This window comes from Pyxicephalus adspersus, chromosome 5 (genome assembly GCF_032062135.1).
Source record: "Pyxicephalus adspersus chromosome 5, UCB_Pads_2.0, whole genome shotgun sequence".
Classification (NCBI taxonomy): Eukaryota; Metazoa; Chordata; class Amphibia; order Anura; family Pyxicephalidae; genus Pyxicephalus; species Pyxicephalus adspersus.
Genome location: NC_092862.1, coordinates 44,498,126 through 44,514,200, shown reverse-complemented (window position 1 = coordinate 44,514,200; position 16,075 = coordinate 44,498,126). Strand labels below are relative to the sequence as shown.

The 16,075-nt window shown below is 38.4% G+C and overlaps 1 protein-coding gene across 6 annotated transcripts in view; it reads right to left on the bottom strand.

The window, feature by feature from the left end:
• The window catches only part of TMEM241 (transmembrane protein 241), a 64,350-nt gene extending 48,896 nt beyond the window's left edge, over positions 1-15,454 (bottom strand). For 5 of the 6 annotated variants that reach the window (XR_011920806.1, XR_011920808.1, XR_011920809.1 and 2 more), the window contains exons 1-4: positions 15,288-15,454; positions 10,065-10,111; positions 6,615-6,692; positions 2,598-2,679 (exon numbers count right to left, since the gene is read on the bottom strand). Coding sequence is in view for 2 of the 6 variants with exons in the window: in XM_072411318.1 (XP_072267419.1) it covers positions 2,598-2,679; positions 6,615-6,692; positions 10,065-10,111; positions 15,288-15,359 (279 nt within the window). In the remaining 4 variants the exon portion in view is untranslated. Of the gene's footprint in view, positions 1-2,597; positions 2,680-6,614; positions 6,693-10,064; positions 10,112-14,348; positions 14,513-15,287 lie in introns of all 6 variants that reach the window. The other variant, XM_072411319.1, reaches the window with a different exon arrangement.
• Between the last annotated feature and the right edge of the window lie 621 nt (positions 15,455-16,075).

The following is a 16,075-nucleotide window of genomic DNA, read 5'->3' as shown; positions in this document are numbered from 1 at the left end:
AAGAGAGAGAGGAAAGAGAGGAGAGAGAGAGAGAAGAGAGAGAAGAGAGGGAAGAGAGGGAAGAGAGGGAAGAGAGAGAAGAGAGAGAAGAGAGAGAGAAGAGAGAGAGAGAGAGAGAGAGAGAGAGAAAGAGAGAGAAAAGAGGAAAGACAGAAAAGAGAGAGAGAAAGAATGGTATGCAAAATTGTATCACTACAAGTGTGAAAATCTACTTCTACTTCACAAAGTGTTATACTTATTTCTAACTATCTGTTGCTAATGTGTTTACTCCCTATGGTAATAAAAGTCCAGTAAAAACTAAACCTTGTGTCCAAGACCAGACCTTTGGGATCTGTTATTCATCTAAATATCAGACAGGTTCTCTTTATTAAATAGATGACACATGCACAAGGCATCCTAACAGGTAATCAGCGTATGCATAGTGATGGTGTTGGTTTACTTAAAAGCCAGAACAGTGCTGAATTTATAGAAGAGCCTCTTCTTCCTCATACTCATATCCAGGGAATTCCATCATCATCATCATCATCCCTCTCTACTAACATCACTGCTGAATGAATTCACCATCTTCATCTGCCTGCAACTAATGTTCATTGTAAGCTCTTCGGGGCAGGGTCCTCTCCTCCTGTATCACTGTCTGTATTAGTCTGTCATTTGCAATCCCTATTTAATGTACAGTGCTGCGTAATATGTTGGCGCTATATAAATCCTGTTTAATAATAATAATAATAATAATATTACTTTTAAAGTGTGAGAATTCAGCTTCCAAGACAGAACTAATGATGAAATAAACAAAGTCTGCTGACTGGCACAAGGAGCGTGTTTTCAGACTTTGCCTTTCAGACTCTCAGTGTTGTTTTCACAGAGAAGCAAAACAAGTCCTAGAAACAGGAATTTATTTATTACTATCAGGAGAATATAAAATTAGACCTTGCACTAAAACTATGACAGAAATTCCTAGGAACAAAAGAAAATGCTATATATAAAGCACTGAAGATTTGAAGCTGTAATGAGGAGTATATAATTATAATCTATAAATTCACTACCCGTCATAGATTGTACACAAAGCTCACAGAGAGCCTGTGCTGAACTGTGGAACAAGAGGACTGACAGCAGATTTTGGAGAGAATGCCAAGCACACAGCAAAGCAATATAACCTAATCTGTGCCAAACAGATCTATAATTAAAAACGTAATTCTGCGTCATTACAAATAAAAATCTGTTTATATAAATTCTTTATTATTCTACATTAACAATAGCAGTAGACACATTGGGCCCGGTTTATAAAAGTTCTCCAAGGTTGGAGAGGATACACTTTCATCAGTGAAGCTGGGTGATCCAGAAAACCAGGAATGGATTTCTTCAGAGTCGTTTGCATTTGCTAGCAAATGTTTTGAATCCTGGACCAGATCCATTCCAGACAACAGAGCGGATAAAAACAGTTTTTCTTTGTTTTAAACATGTTCTAATTTATCCTTAAACTTATCACACAATACTTAATAACTTTGTTATAAATTGTATAATTATACATGATAATTATCCTAAGTGTATAATATTTTGGATAAGAATGCTTTTGATTAATTTAATGATTTTATCGGCTCTGTTGACTTGATATAATTATAACTATCTGTTTCCTATGATCTATGTTTAGTATGCTCTCCACTCCCCCTTGATGAAGCCAAACGGTGAAATGCGTCGGAAATTGGAGACTTACCCCCACTGAGATAATACTGTATGCTTTACTTATGTGCTTACCTACAACATAGTTGAGCTATTTATCAATAATTTACTGTGTTCAAATGATTTTTAGACTACCTTTGTTACCGTAAAGAGTCATTCTTTTCTTTTTCAATGTATATATTTTTAAAGTAATTGACCATAGAGTAAACTAGGAGAGGACAGGAAAGAGTGAAGAGGGGAAAGGGTAAAACTGAATTCTAATTTCAGTTGGGTGTAATAAAATCAAGAAGGTAGGGAAGAATGTGGGTGGCAATTTATTTTGTGGATATCCTCTGTACTATATTGAGCTAGAGAATCCAGTCCAATAAAACCAGGGATTGTATACTATCTGGCCTGAAACAAATCTAAAATAACCAATAGATCACATGATTACTTTAAATAAACTTTAAAGTAATCATGTGATTTTTAAATAAAATGTAGAAATATATATATATATTTATTTATTAGTGATTTGACTAAAGCCTTCCTTTCATCTACTTCCATATAGCCAACATTAAAGTAGACTTTCATACATTCTACAGAATTCTAAGGCCTTTTTGGAAAAAAAAAACTAAAGTGAAAAAAGATGTTGCTTTTACAGCATTCTATAAAGCAAACAATGATATTGTATGCAGGTGTCCATATAACAAACAATAGAGACAAGCAGAGTCCCTGGAAGAAGACATGAATTCAGCTCATCACATAAAGTACATCCTGCTGGCATTGGCCCAGCAGCCAGATTTTGCCTTTATATGAAGCAACAGAGAAGAAAGACAAGAAAGGTACATGAGATTATTGTAAAAATCAGCTTTAAATTCTGTAACCAGGGAGAACAAAAAAAACAAAACAAAATCAAGCATAGTGCTATTTGTGATACATACCAGTCGCGACAATGCCCTGGAACCAGCATAAATAATGCCCACAAAGAATGTAGAGGCAGGAATCCATGATATAATGTCTGATCTAAAAAACAAATAGCAGTAGACAGAAAACATTTATTATGCAGCCACTTTGATGGAAAGGTTTATTTTTTATTTTTTTTAAGGTCTAGCTTGGGCAAAAATAATAAAAAGTAATTCCCCAAAATATGTTTAAATAAAAAGCGGAACTAGCTGCAATACTCACTCTATCTACAGAGCCGTCTACCACAGACTCAACTTCTAAGCTATCCAGAACCAGTTTCCGTTTGGGCCAATTCAGAAAATTCCTAATTTTATGGGCAGCACTGAAATTTCTAATTATATTATCATTTCTGATTAGTTCCCTTCTCTTAATGTTTCTTTAGACCCTGTACAGATGTCCATTGCTTGTCCCAGGAAACTATCCTTTGTGACAGTCTCCAGTGACAGGTGAATAAATGAGCGCTGTACACACAGTGTCGTTCTGTTCCATGGAAAGGGGAGAACAAGCGAGCGTTTCTGATTTGCCATTTGTCAAACTCCTGTGGCCTTCTCTAAATAAGCCAAATCCTTTATTCTTCACCCCTTTGTTGTCAATCCACAAAACAATGGGCAGGACTAGGTGTAGCCAGCTGATAACTGCCAAGGCACAGGATTATGAATCAGCAATGACAATATCCCCCACCATATCATCTCACTGTAAGCAAGCATAAGGTGACAACACTACTCTAAACTGAGAAGCTGTGCAGCAGTGTTGTCACTCCATCACCTGATGCTTCATAACATGGACTGTCACAATCAACAGGAATATATAGATATGAATATATAAAATGCAGGGGGACTAAGAATATATTGTAAATGTAGTTATACTTACAATTTAGTGCTAAAGCAACAATCCTATATATGGGAGGCCATAGTTTTACCTTAAGTACATAACTGTATCAGATCATTGCATAACCGTCACAGTTGACTGCCCAAGTTTCTAGATACAAGAGTCGGAAATCCACACAAAATGTAACCACAAATCTTTCTTTAATATGAGACAACCTGATTTGTAGTAGAAAGGCTCTGGCTGTCACTTGCTTGATAAATCTTCTCCAAAGTGCACAGAGAGAAGAAGGTCTTATCATGGGATCTATATTACAGGCAATACATTTCATGAGTACGTAGCTTCCAAGGTGGTCTAAAGTATTCTGCATTGCTTTGTGGTGAAAAGCTAATGTCATTACTTGTACAGTTTATGCAGGGTGTAATGCAGGGGTGTCAAACTCTGGCCCCGGGGGCAAAATTGGCCCCCAACGTCCTTTTTTTGGCTCCCAAAGGAATCCAAAATATAAACTGCAGCTGGCCCGCCATTGCATTGAAATAGCACCACTACTACAACTCCCGGCATCACTCGGGTCTCTACTAAAAGCTTGTTCCAGATTGAATGTGAAGCAAAACCTCTGTTTCCATTTGAAAAGGTTTTATATCTAATGAGAAGGAAAAATTGGCCCGCAACTTTGTCCAAGTTTTTAATTTTGGCCCTCTGTGCATTTAAGTTTGACACCCCTGGTGTAATGTAAAGATTTATGGGAGAAGACCTGCTTCTCATTCCTTTATGCCGCTGAACTAATTGTGATAATATTTTATCAGAAAACAGAGATATCCAGGGGAAAATCTACAAGTAAATGCACAATCGTATACACAGGTTTGGATTTAAATTTTCTTTATGTTCAAAACTAAAGGCAGGGTTAGATCAAGCGATCCCACGCAGCTCCAGGCTCTTATTTGGTCACTTGCATGGCAATGCTGGTTCTTAGTGAATCTGCATTTATCATTGTTCCCATTGACAATCTGTTCCCATTCATTGTCGTTGTCACAGGTAGAAGCTACTTGTAAGGCAACAATTTACTGGCGGGTCCAATGGTGACAAACCACAAAACTCTTTACCAAGACACAGACAGCAAAAAATCTTTATATCCTGAAAATCGTCTTTCTTTTCCCCAATCACTTTCACGCAGGCACTGTATATCAGAGTGGGAGGTTTTCATAGCAGAGGCGGTGCTGCCAATTAATAAAGCATTAGGCATGGTGCTGAATGTGGCGAGCTTTTGTCCGACAAGCTACAACCAAGGCAACTAAAGTGGGGACACATCACCCTGTACTCAAGATGTCTTCAGTCTTTTGAATTGAATGATGCTAGTTGGCATTTAACTCAGCAAACCTGAGAACATCTTGTGGCAGTGGTACGGTGAGGGCAGCTATAGATTAAAGGAGAGTATTGCATTTTTTTAGATGGAGTATTTTAAATACCCAGCAATAGCACACCACACTTGAGCAGAGGAAATAAAACATGTGCATGCAGCATGAGGAGCAGGAATTTAAATATAAGGAAGTTTTTAAAATGACCACAGAGTTGCAAAGTGGTGATGTTTAATGATAATGGCTATCAGAAAGGAACATACACATTATTTTCTTTCACTTAAAGCAAATAGGAAATAACTCAGTTAGTGAACAACATTAATCAGCAGATATAGTGACCTGTTAAGGGAAATCATGTATACTTGTGCTGTGAATGTGTTTTGAATTTAAGCTTTTTATTTATTGCTTTATACAGTACTATTGTTCTGATCTATGCACTGCAATGTCATAGCACATACTGCCACCTGGTGGTAGCACTGTAGACATACTACACATATTTAAAAAGCACAACTACTAATAGTATTTCCCTCATGTAAACACAAATAAAGTTTTTTTTTTTTGTTTTTGTTTGTTGGGGGTTCAAGATTCAAATTTAATATTAACAATTTAAAAAGAAAACACAAAGTACAGACTTCATAGCTTCATGTTTGTTTTCTAACATCCGACCCATGACTGGGGTACAAACTGTTAAGTCACTTATCAGCACTTCATGCAAGTCCTTGAAAACACAGTACATGACACAGTACCCTGGTGTGTTATCAAGTAATACAAGCCGAAGACACTTTTGAACTCAATTACCCAAGTATAAAAAAGACAACCTAGGTGAAGCAAAGTGTTTTTTTATGGTTAAAGGAAGTTGTATTCTAGTGGTAGTAAATGGAACCAAATTATTGAGTTCATGCTTGATCATGATTGACTTCTATTTTTAGGCTGCTAACTGGTATGTGTCAATTGGGTGGATGAGAAAAGGAGGATAGTAAACAAAAGGGGGGGGGGGGGGGTAACACAGATACATCAGCATCACACAACAAACCATGCCTTTACACAAAGACACAAAGAATTAAGGTTCAGCGAAAATGCGACTAGCTTTGATCTACAAATCTTGTGAGGACAGTAGTGAAAGCGGGGGTAGTAATAAACTGGATCCAGTAGAACCAGATTAAACTTCTCAGGTGTCCCGAAATCAGTGGACATCATATCTTCCATATGAAATACAGTTAGGTCAGTAAATATTTGACCAGAGACAACTCTTTTCTAATTTTGGTTCTGTACATTACCACAATTAATTTTAAATGAAACAACTCAGATGCAGTTGAACTGCAGACTTTCAGCTTTAATTCGGCTGTCGTCCATCGTCCGTGGATCCGGCAGGTCGGTCGTCCGGACGATGGACGACACCGACTGTACACACGGAAGATTTTCGCCCGATAATTGGCTGATGCCGATTATCTGGCGATAAAAATCTGACGTGTGTACGTAGCTTTAGAACATGGCCAGATTAAACTACCTTCATTGTGATATTGTAATTGCAAGCACAAGTGAACATTGTTTTGGGCATCATATGACCCAAATCACTATGGGAAAGAAGGTCATATATGTGATAAGCGATTTGTGATAGGAGATTTACATTGCATGCAAATTTTTAAAAATGAATACTGGATTTGTTCTTGCACATAGCTTGATGACTGAAGCAAACACAGTTTTAATATTTATAATGAAGATTTAAACATAAAATAGGTTCAACACACTCAAGATATTCAAAAGTAAAATACCCAACATAGAACACCAAGAGGTAAAAAAAAAGCTCAGATTTACCTAGAAGAGCAGTTAATCTCTACCCAGCCTATTTTCCAACATATATGAAGAAAGATTCCACCGACTAATGTCTGCCACCTGCAAGAAACAAATTACAATCATCTTTAACTCATGTAGTGAGAATAAACCCAGGCCAAACAAAAATTATTAAAACTCACTTATATGAGGTAGCTAATAATACTTGGATCACGCAGGTTACACCTCAGCCTGTTCCACATATTCCCCCTGAGACCAAGGCACTATTGCCATTTTTGAGCTAACCTCCTTGACATCTGCTTTCAGGGCATCATTGTATGGAAATTGATGTCCTCAAGGTGAATTCTTCATAGTGTTGAAGAGGGAACAGTAAGTTAATGAAAGGAGTGTGTAATAGGAAGGGTATGGCACTAGAGCAAACCCTAGAGACTCTAGTTCTAGGTTCATTTTGTAGCCGAGGATGCTCATATACCAGAAACACTGAACAATTGAACAATTTCAAAACTACTGGATAACAGCTTGTTGTTGATGGTCATGCCTTTTGTAAGCTAATCACCATGACTTTACCTTTGTTATCTCAAAACAATGAACCTATTTGCTTCTCAGCACATCTCAGAAAGAAATGTCTGGAATTTCTGGGGGTGAAACTTTCTCACATTACAAACAGAACCAAAAGAAAATCTCCGGGTCAGAATCATGTATTGTCAAAAGCTTGCAACACTACTGAGCTACCATGTTCTAGTTTTGAGTCAAAATATGTAGCACCCAAGGTGCACAAACCTTTGACAATTTCAACTGCAAGGGAGTTGGTACATAGCACCTCCACAGATTACTTTTTTTAAGGCTTTATAGACATGACAGCAAGGAGGGAACATGTATAATAAGTTGAGGTGTAACCAGATGCTTCAAGTATCAATGGTTATGTAAATCTGACCAGTCTAAATAATTTTTGTATGACCCCTGTACAAATGCAGTTACGGACACTTCAAAAAAAGAAGAAAAATGCTCAGTTACAACTGCAATAGTGAGTTGCTGTAGGAATATAGTCACATTAAGCTTCATGATTGATATTAATGTTAGGATCTTGGCATGGGATGCTTTCTGCTACAGTGACATACATACAGACAACTTTTAGCCAGTGATAGCATTGCAATAGAGGGTAGAGAAATACTCACCTTTTCCTATGTATTGCTACCTCGTTGGTTAGATAAGTAAAGGTATTCTCTCCAGTAATATTCTGCAGTGTTTCCTTTAGGGAACAACACCTCGCCTATCCAACCACAGAGAGAGCAAGACATGAAAACAAGTGAACATTTTCTATCCACTTTTTATAAATTATCTTGTCAAGCTGTCACCAGAGTACCATGGCCTACATTTATCTATCTTGATTAGCTGGTATTTGGTGACATAATGTACTTGAGTACTAGACTGCCCTTGCAGCTGCTGCCTCTCTTCCTCTGCAAAGTTGGCTTTAATGAGATTGCTGGTATGAGGATGATGGTACTGCTAATGCCATAGCTGAACTCTGATGCACCAGCCATTAGCATATGTTGTCTGCAAATTGAACTGCATGAATTGCCTTTTCACAAACCAATTGCAAAAAGATACTTAACTTCTGCATTTCCCATGCCACAGCTTTCTCAGGTGCTTTCTCTGTCAACATTCAGTTCAATATCCTAGGAGTTCTATCTACACTGCTGTGTCTTTCTGCAAATATGGCAGGTAATGATTAAGCACACAGCATTTAATGTATGTTTATTAACACTACAAATACCCTTAGCCTTCACATGTTATCCAGACAAATTTCTTAAGGCGTTATTGAAAAGACATTTCCCTTTATTTACTGCACCCCCACCCACAGCATGCTTTCCCTATCAACAAAGCCCCTAAATTTAGATACTTACACTCTTCCCTACTCCTGAGTTCCTCACAAGCAAATCAAACCCACCAGCTGGGTCGTCTCCTGTGTACGCATACGCACAGTGACCCTCATTTCTTTCTCTGGATGCTCCCTACCCTGCTATAGCTGGAGGCCACTATGAGTTAGGTTCATCACTTCTGTCCCAGGCCCTACAGTTGGTAAAATGCTGGGGCGAAGGTTACTAAAGGATTGTTAGGGGGACACTATTTTTTATGAATAGGTATTTTTAGGGGAATGCTTGAACAGTTTTTCTTACACTTGTTCGCAAGTCAGCTCTAGGTGCAAATAGATACAGCATGCTATGAACAAACTGTGTCCAGTATACAAAAGCTTGTAACAGATTTCTGTTTGTGTTGCAAAAAGAAAATTAGGTCACTCTCCTAATGGATATGGAATAAATGAGTAATAAGTAGTAAAATAAAATCTGACTAATTGCCTTGGGGGAACTCCAACATATTCTTTCAAATACAGAGGTGCCATTTACCAAAAACAGGCAATCAGCTAAGGGTTGTAGTTTTTTGTAATGATCTTCACTTTTATACCACTACATTATTAAAGGAGTAATCATTTATCACTATTATCAATGTAGCTATTCTAAATTGATGGCCAGAAGTTCTATTTACTTAGATAGGGTACTGGTTTCCACGTGTGGTGCAGTAGCCGTTAAGTTGCCACTAGCAGTACATGTTGCAATGCAAAGCTACAGTGACCATAGACTAACAAGCAGTGATATTAGCCTCTAGTAGCTGCTTACTACTACAACATCACAAATTACAATCTTGTCTTTGTTTCAAACATCCTGAACACTATTGAAATCCATGGAGTTTGCCACTATCAAAGTGGTGAATGCTAACTGGTGATCATAAAGGGGCAATTAGGTTTCAACATTGAAAGTTGTACTCTTCCATAAGTGTTAATTCTGCTAACCAGTGAAAATCTATTTAGCTGATTGACAAGCAAAAAAAAGACAGCAAAACAGCTTAGAACAAAAGTCAAATACATATACAAAGTTCTGTTCAGAGATTTGAACACCGGTGCCACAATGCCAGTAGGTAGCACAAGTATTTCCTGCCTGCTCGCTGGACTGTAAATCACCACACTGCTGAGGGCCTCGCCTTGCTACCCAAAAAAGTTACAGGTGTCACCGCAACCCTAAATAAGAGGAAGTCTCCACAACAGGGACAGATAGAAAAAAATGTCCTGACAAAGGTTCTATTCCATACCTGGAAAGGAGCTTTAGTGAAATGTTTATACAGGACAGGACAGCTTAATATTTACTATGTAACATTATAACCTACTTTGCAAAGAATCTGTCCTTACATCTTTTAAATACTGGATAATAATAATAATGATCTTTTATAACAGTTATTAAAGCAAATTTATCTAATAATGGACACAGAATGCAAACTAAAATGCTTTTTTATATTTCAACTTGCATTGGCTCAATTCACGTCTGCCTGTGTGACACCAAATAATGATCAAACAGACAAAAGTATCAGCGAATAATTTCCAACTTCTATTAGTTACTATACCAGGGTATATAAAGTACTTACCCTTGGAAAAGGGTAGGGTAGGTGAATTTCAGAATAGACAGAACATACTGGAAAACAAAGACCAGGTTAATTGGACAGACATCAATTTAAGTTAAAACATAAACAATTCTAATAACGACATGATTACATCAAAAGACGAGCAAAATGGGTCACATAGAACAATTATTTATCACAGACTCAGAAGCAAAGCCAATAGCCAGACTCTTCTTGTTTCCACTTAGAGTACAGAACTGCTGAACCTAATTAAGGCCGTGTATTCAGATGAGTCTGAGCGAACAGTAAGGAAAGTGAAGCACTAAAACATATTTAAAGGGGTAATCCTTATCTTTAAGATAATACACAAACCATCTATATATTTTAAAATGTAAAAGCTGATCTCTGTGTGGATCTATTAATAAATCACTAATTGTACTGGTAATACAGCTTATATAAGAACATAAATTTGATTTGGTAATATTCTATTGCAATCCCCTGTACAGCAGAACTGGAACAACATAGGAGGCAAAGAGACAACCTCATCAATCTGCTGTCGCTCCTTCACTTTCCAGTCAATGTTTTGGAACAAGGAGCTGTCAGCTAAATATTCCTTTACTGTGACAGAGAAAGAAGTGTTAATTGCCTAGCTGTGCTGCGTGGCAGGACTGTGAAAACAGATTTAAATTTAACACAAAAAATGTCAGCATATGTATTGCAGACAACAACAAATTTTTTTCACATAATGGGCGTAATATATTAAAGCTCTCGGAGAGTGTAGAAGATAGACTACCATCTGGGTGATCCAGCAAACCTGGAAAGGTCTGGTCCAGGATTGAAAACACTTGCCAAATAACAGCAAATTAGTTTGAAGAAATCCATTCCAGTTTTGCTGGATCACCCAGGTTCACATGATGTTCTCTCTTCTACACTATCTGGTCATTCTTCCCACTGACCTCCAATGTCAGGTGTATTTTTTCCAAAAGCCTACTGTGGTTTTAGCAGGGCTTCCCCAAGATCTGATTGAAATTCTTTCAAGGGTTCCTAAGGGGGAAAAAAATAATGAGGGCCATTTGAGGAATGGCTTAAATGGCCAACTAAACACTGTACCTCTGGTGTCCACTGGCAGAATTTTAATGGCAGAAGCACTGTTATGCCCAAACAAAGAAGAATTGAATAAAATGAGTATCAAAGCAATCACTCGTATATGCATGATTTCATGGAGGAACCAGTCATGCTTTCCTTGGCAGAATGGATGGCTTTAACAAGCACTAGAACAAATCATTGATCGCTTAGGTGACTCCAATGACCAGAGTTTATTCACGCGGTTCAAACATTTTTTTTTTTTCTGAAAGAAGTAACACTTGCTGCTGGAACTGCTTAAAAAGTATCAACTAAATTAAAACTACAAAAATTAATATAACACTGGTGTGCAGAACTGAACAGCATTTCATTGTAGAGCTAAATGGTATTGTCACCCTGTTACAGGAAGCAGAAAAAATACAAATTTTGATGAAGGATCCACACCTATTAAAAGAATATTACTCAGGAGAGACAACAAACATAAACTGCTGTGTTAATACTAGTCACAGACTATATTAGTCACAGCAGATATGTGTGCCCTTAGTTACACTTTAAGTTGCCATTTATAGTTATTACACACCTAGCTTTGCAGTTTCAGGTTTGAGGAAAAAAAGAATAATTATTAAAAGAAACAACTCAAAAGTAACAGATTAAATTATATGGAATTGTAGTAATACTTTACTAGGTCTTGGACTTGTTTATAGCATTTTATAAAAAGTCAATAGGCAAAGAAATCTCTTTCCATCACTTTACATTTACTAACTGATGATTAAGCCGTCTGACTTTACTGACTTTTGATGATCTTAGAATTGTAAGGTTATGTAGGTCGGTTGAATGCTTGTTTAATATCCTAAAGATTGCCAGAGAGGTAAATATTCTGCATGTTCTGACAATTGTACTAATCATATTTGTTTTATAAAATTGTTCTTTAGGAAAACCTGTCAGTATAAACATATAGGAGCTGCTGATTTCTCTGCAGGACCATCATCCTTACTTTTGCTTTATACCATACTGGGTTACTGAGCTGCAACAGTATGCTTGTGCTATGATGTGACGACACTCCGCAAATAGTGAAAAAAGAATACATATAGAACCTTTAAAAAAAAAAAAGGCTATGGCTACATCTATACTTCTAATATAAGTCACCTTTAGGACAGATCTCTACCTACTGGCAGCATATGCTTCATGGCAGAACAATACCACTCCCAGAAGGAAAACAATAATTGTGTACACAGAACCTGCTAGCCTTGCACATAACAGATGTCCCTTCATTCCTCCTTTACATCATCATGTCCAACTAGGAAATGAGACATGTGGAGCCAATACACTGGAAACCTTTCCAGTAACTTGTACAATTGTTTTTTTGACATGATGTCATCTATGCCTTCCACAATATTTATTTATCCCAAATCTTCTGTTTTAGTTATGGAAAGAGTAGGGAAAGGTTAACAATCTGTCATGTTTATACTATAATATGACTCCATTTGGAAGACCGTACTTGACTTGCAATAGGAAGTGAGATAAAATCCCCTGCAAATAAGGAGCGATTCTACATCTGGACACTGGAACATCCGCCCCATTCCAGGGATTTCCCCTCCTCTCATGATGACGACTAGAATGTGGCATTTCCCTTACTTCTTGCCCTGGTGACACTGGTGATTGGAGCACTGCTATAATATGGTTTACCCTGTACCTGTAACCTATATAAGGTGCAAGCACTGCTCCTGGATCTCATAGCATGGAACATGATAGAAGATTTTACAGGGATGGACTTATTACAAGATCGCTGCAAAAGATGGCTAATGCAGCATAGGGGGATCCTTTTGCCACTAGAGCCTTTTTCATATTATTACACAGTATTTATATAGCGCTGACATATTACACAGCGCTTTACAAAGTCTATAGTCATCTCATTAGCTGTCCCTCTAGAGAGCTCACAATCTAATGTCCCTACAATAGTCATATGTTTTTAGCACAGTCTAAAATCAATTTTCAGGGGAAGCCAAATAAACAAACTGCATGTTTTTGGAATGTGGGAGGAAACCAGAGTACCCAAAGGAAACCCACACAAACACAGGGAGAACCTGCAAACTCCATGCAGATAGTGTCCTGGCCGATATTCGAACCTGGGATCTAGCACTGCAAAGGTCAGAGTGCTAACCAATGTGCCACCATGCTGTTTTTGTATGTACATGTTAAAATGCACACATGCCAAAACAGATGACCCTTAAAATAAATAAGTTCAAATTTTTGTTGTCACACAATATAAGCGCAACTAATCACATAAACGCATCACCTAAAATCCAGAACATAATTTTTTCCAGTTATTACACAACACACAATCAGCCTGATTGATGAAAGCTCTCCAAGGCTGGAGAAGAAGTGAAGCTGGGTATACAGCAAATCTGGAATGGATTTCTTTAGTCATTAGCTATTTAGTTAGTCGTTAGCAAATGTTTTCAATCCTGGACCAGACCCATTCCATGTTTGCTGGATCACCCAGCTTCACTGATGAAAGTGTATCCTCTCTAGCCTTATAAAGCTTTAATAAATCAGGCTGATTGTGTGTTGTGCATTTGCCTTTTACATACTCATGCGTAAGGAACATGTGCTTGGAGCGAGGGGGGGGGCTGAGCCCCAATTTTTTAAAAATTTTTATTTTAAATTTAAAATATTTATTTTCATACAATTACTATTAAAAGAGTCCCCTCTTCTCAAAGCAACTAAACCAAAACTTTGTTTGATCAGCAGATTAGCTGGATTTTTAACTGGGATTCTGACAGTTCTGAACCTGTTGGTGCTTAGAGCATGAAGAGGATCTTACTTTCATCCCTTTTACTTGTCACCTTGACATTCTGGTCCCAGGTCTTGAGGAGGAATCTGGAATGGAAACCATCGCGGACAGAGTCCCATCCCATAGATCTAAAAATTGGCTCTTTTACTTACTACAGTAGTTAAAACTGCAGTAAAATTGAGCAATGTCAGCAATGTCCTGGCAGCTGAACAGAAATCCTCTTGTTACAGTATAGGTAAACCTGATCACTATAATCTCATATAGATCCTAACACTTAATTGTATTTTTAAATGTCATTCCCATATTGTCAATGAATTGCAGCATTCAATAAATCATACCTTGTTATCACTGAAAGCAGAACTATATAGATCAGGCAAGCAGGTCTTTATTACAGAAAGGGACAGGCAATATCCTCTCTGCAATGAAATACTTACCTGCCTGTTTGCTACAAAAGATGAGGCCTGCATATGCCAGCATCCCCGGGGTTGCCAGGAATAAATTAGCTCTTGCACAAATGTCCAGGAATTACACCTTCTAGACCCAGCCAATCAAGATAGCCAAAGAGCAGGAGACCAGGAAGAGAAGATGATAATGGTGCCTATAATGTAAATGGGACAGGTCTGTCTTTTTAAAAAAATTGCAATCAAGCTGGTATGTTTATTTTATTGCAGAATTTCCCTGTCCCCATCTACAATAAAGGTTGGCTGGATACAGTTTTTTAGCTTTTACATTTAGTTCTGCATTGAATAAGATCTTGGATCAGGCACTTCCTGTTATAAGGTGACAACGCTCTGTCTCCTAGCTGCCTGGCTAAATTCTAACCACATCATACGGATATACTAACAGAGACTACAAGTAGCCTTTTCAACAGACATAACATAAGCATGGCTCTCTTTTGTCACCATCAGGAAACCCTAAGAAATGTCATGTGAACATGGCTCATGTATGCATGTTGACCAGAAGTATGCGCGCCGTGGCCGCAGGAACAGAGGCGTTCGCGCCGTGGCCGCAGGAACAGAGGCGTTCGCGCCGTGGCCGCAGAAACAGAGGCGTGCGTGCAGTGGCCGCAGGAGATGAGCAGCACAGAGGGCCAAGGAAAGGTGAAATCATGATAACTGATGAGTAAAGTGCTGCACTTTGACCCTCTGCCTGTAGATTACACTTCCTCAGTCTTGCACATCTTATCCTGGCTGCCAGACTACTGATAATGAGAACAGATTTCCAGCACACCTTGCTACATATTACAGGTGATCCTTGGTGTGGACACAGGGTTACAAATCATAACAATATAACACTGACACCTTCTAACTTGTACACACAGACCACCACATGCCCTGCACAGATTTCACCTCCTTTGGCTCCCCTTAACTCACCTTGTTTGTGAAGTAAAAAGACAAATAGAAGAAGCAGAAGGTGAGACCCACGGCGGGTCCCCGAAAATACATTTGTCACCGCATGCCACAGCTCTGATCGCTCCTTATTCATCCCAATGTGCCCACTAACAGCACAGCAAAGGATCAGCTGCAGGCTGCCATGACACTTACACGTTGCTTTGCATCTCCTCCAATCAGAACATAGAATCGCCTTCTACGCCCCGCCCACACATAACTACACACGCGTCCATGTAGTGCAGGAGGATGCCTGGGTAAGATTTGCATTTCTCCGCCCACTCCGAACCCAGCACTATAAATAGGTTGTCATAGAGAAGCACCAAGAATATTTGAATGATTTCTGTTAGGAATGGGATATCGGCATACACCTGTCCTAACCAAAAAACTACCGAAGAATAATAACTGCTAGGGGGCGTATACCAATAGAGGGTATAAAGGGGGGGTACACCTGGGTGTTAGCCACATGTGTCCCCCACTTGCACCTCTAATTTTGTTTACCTGTACCCCCCAATTTTCTGAGAAATTAGGGTTCAGGCGCTAGAAGCTTCCACCAATGTGTAACGGTAGATTTTTTTGATGGGCAGAGTTCTTTATGTTCTGACAATGGCCTAACAATAAAATTTTAGTGGGTGTTGGCCACAGGTGTGTCCCACTTGCACCTACATTTTTGGTTTTGTACGTCTCCCTGTTCCAGAGAAATTGGGGTTTAAAGTAGGGAAGGGGACAGGGTAGTGTAGTATGACTTTTCTAGTTTTGTGACGGTATAAATT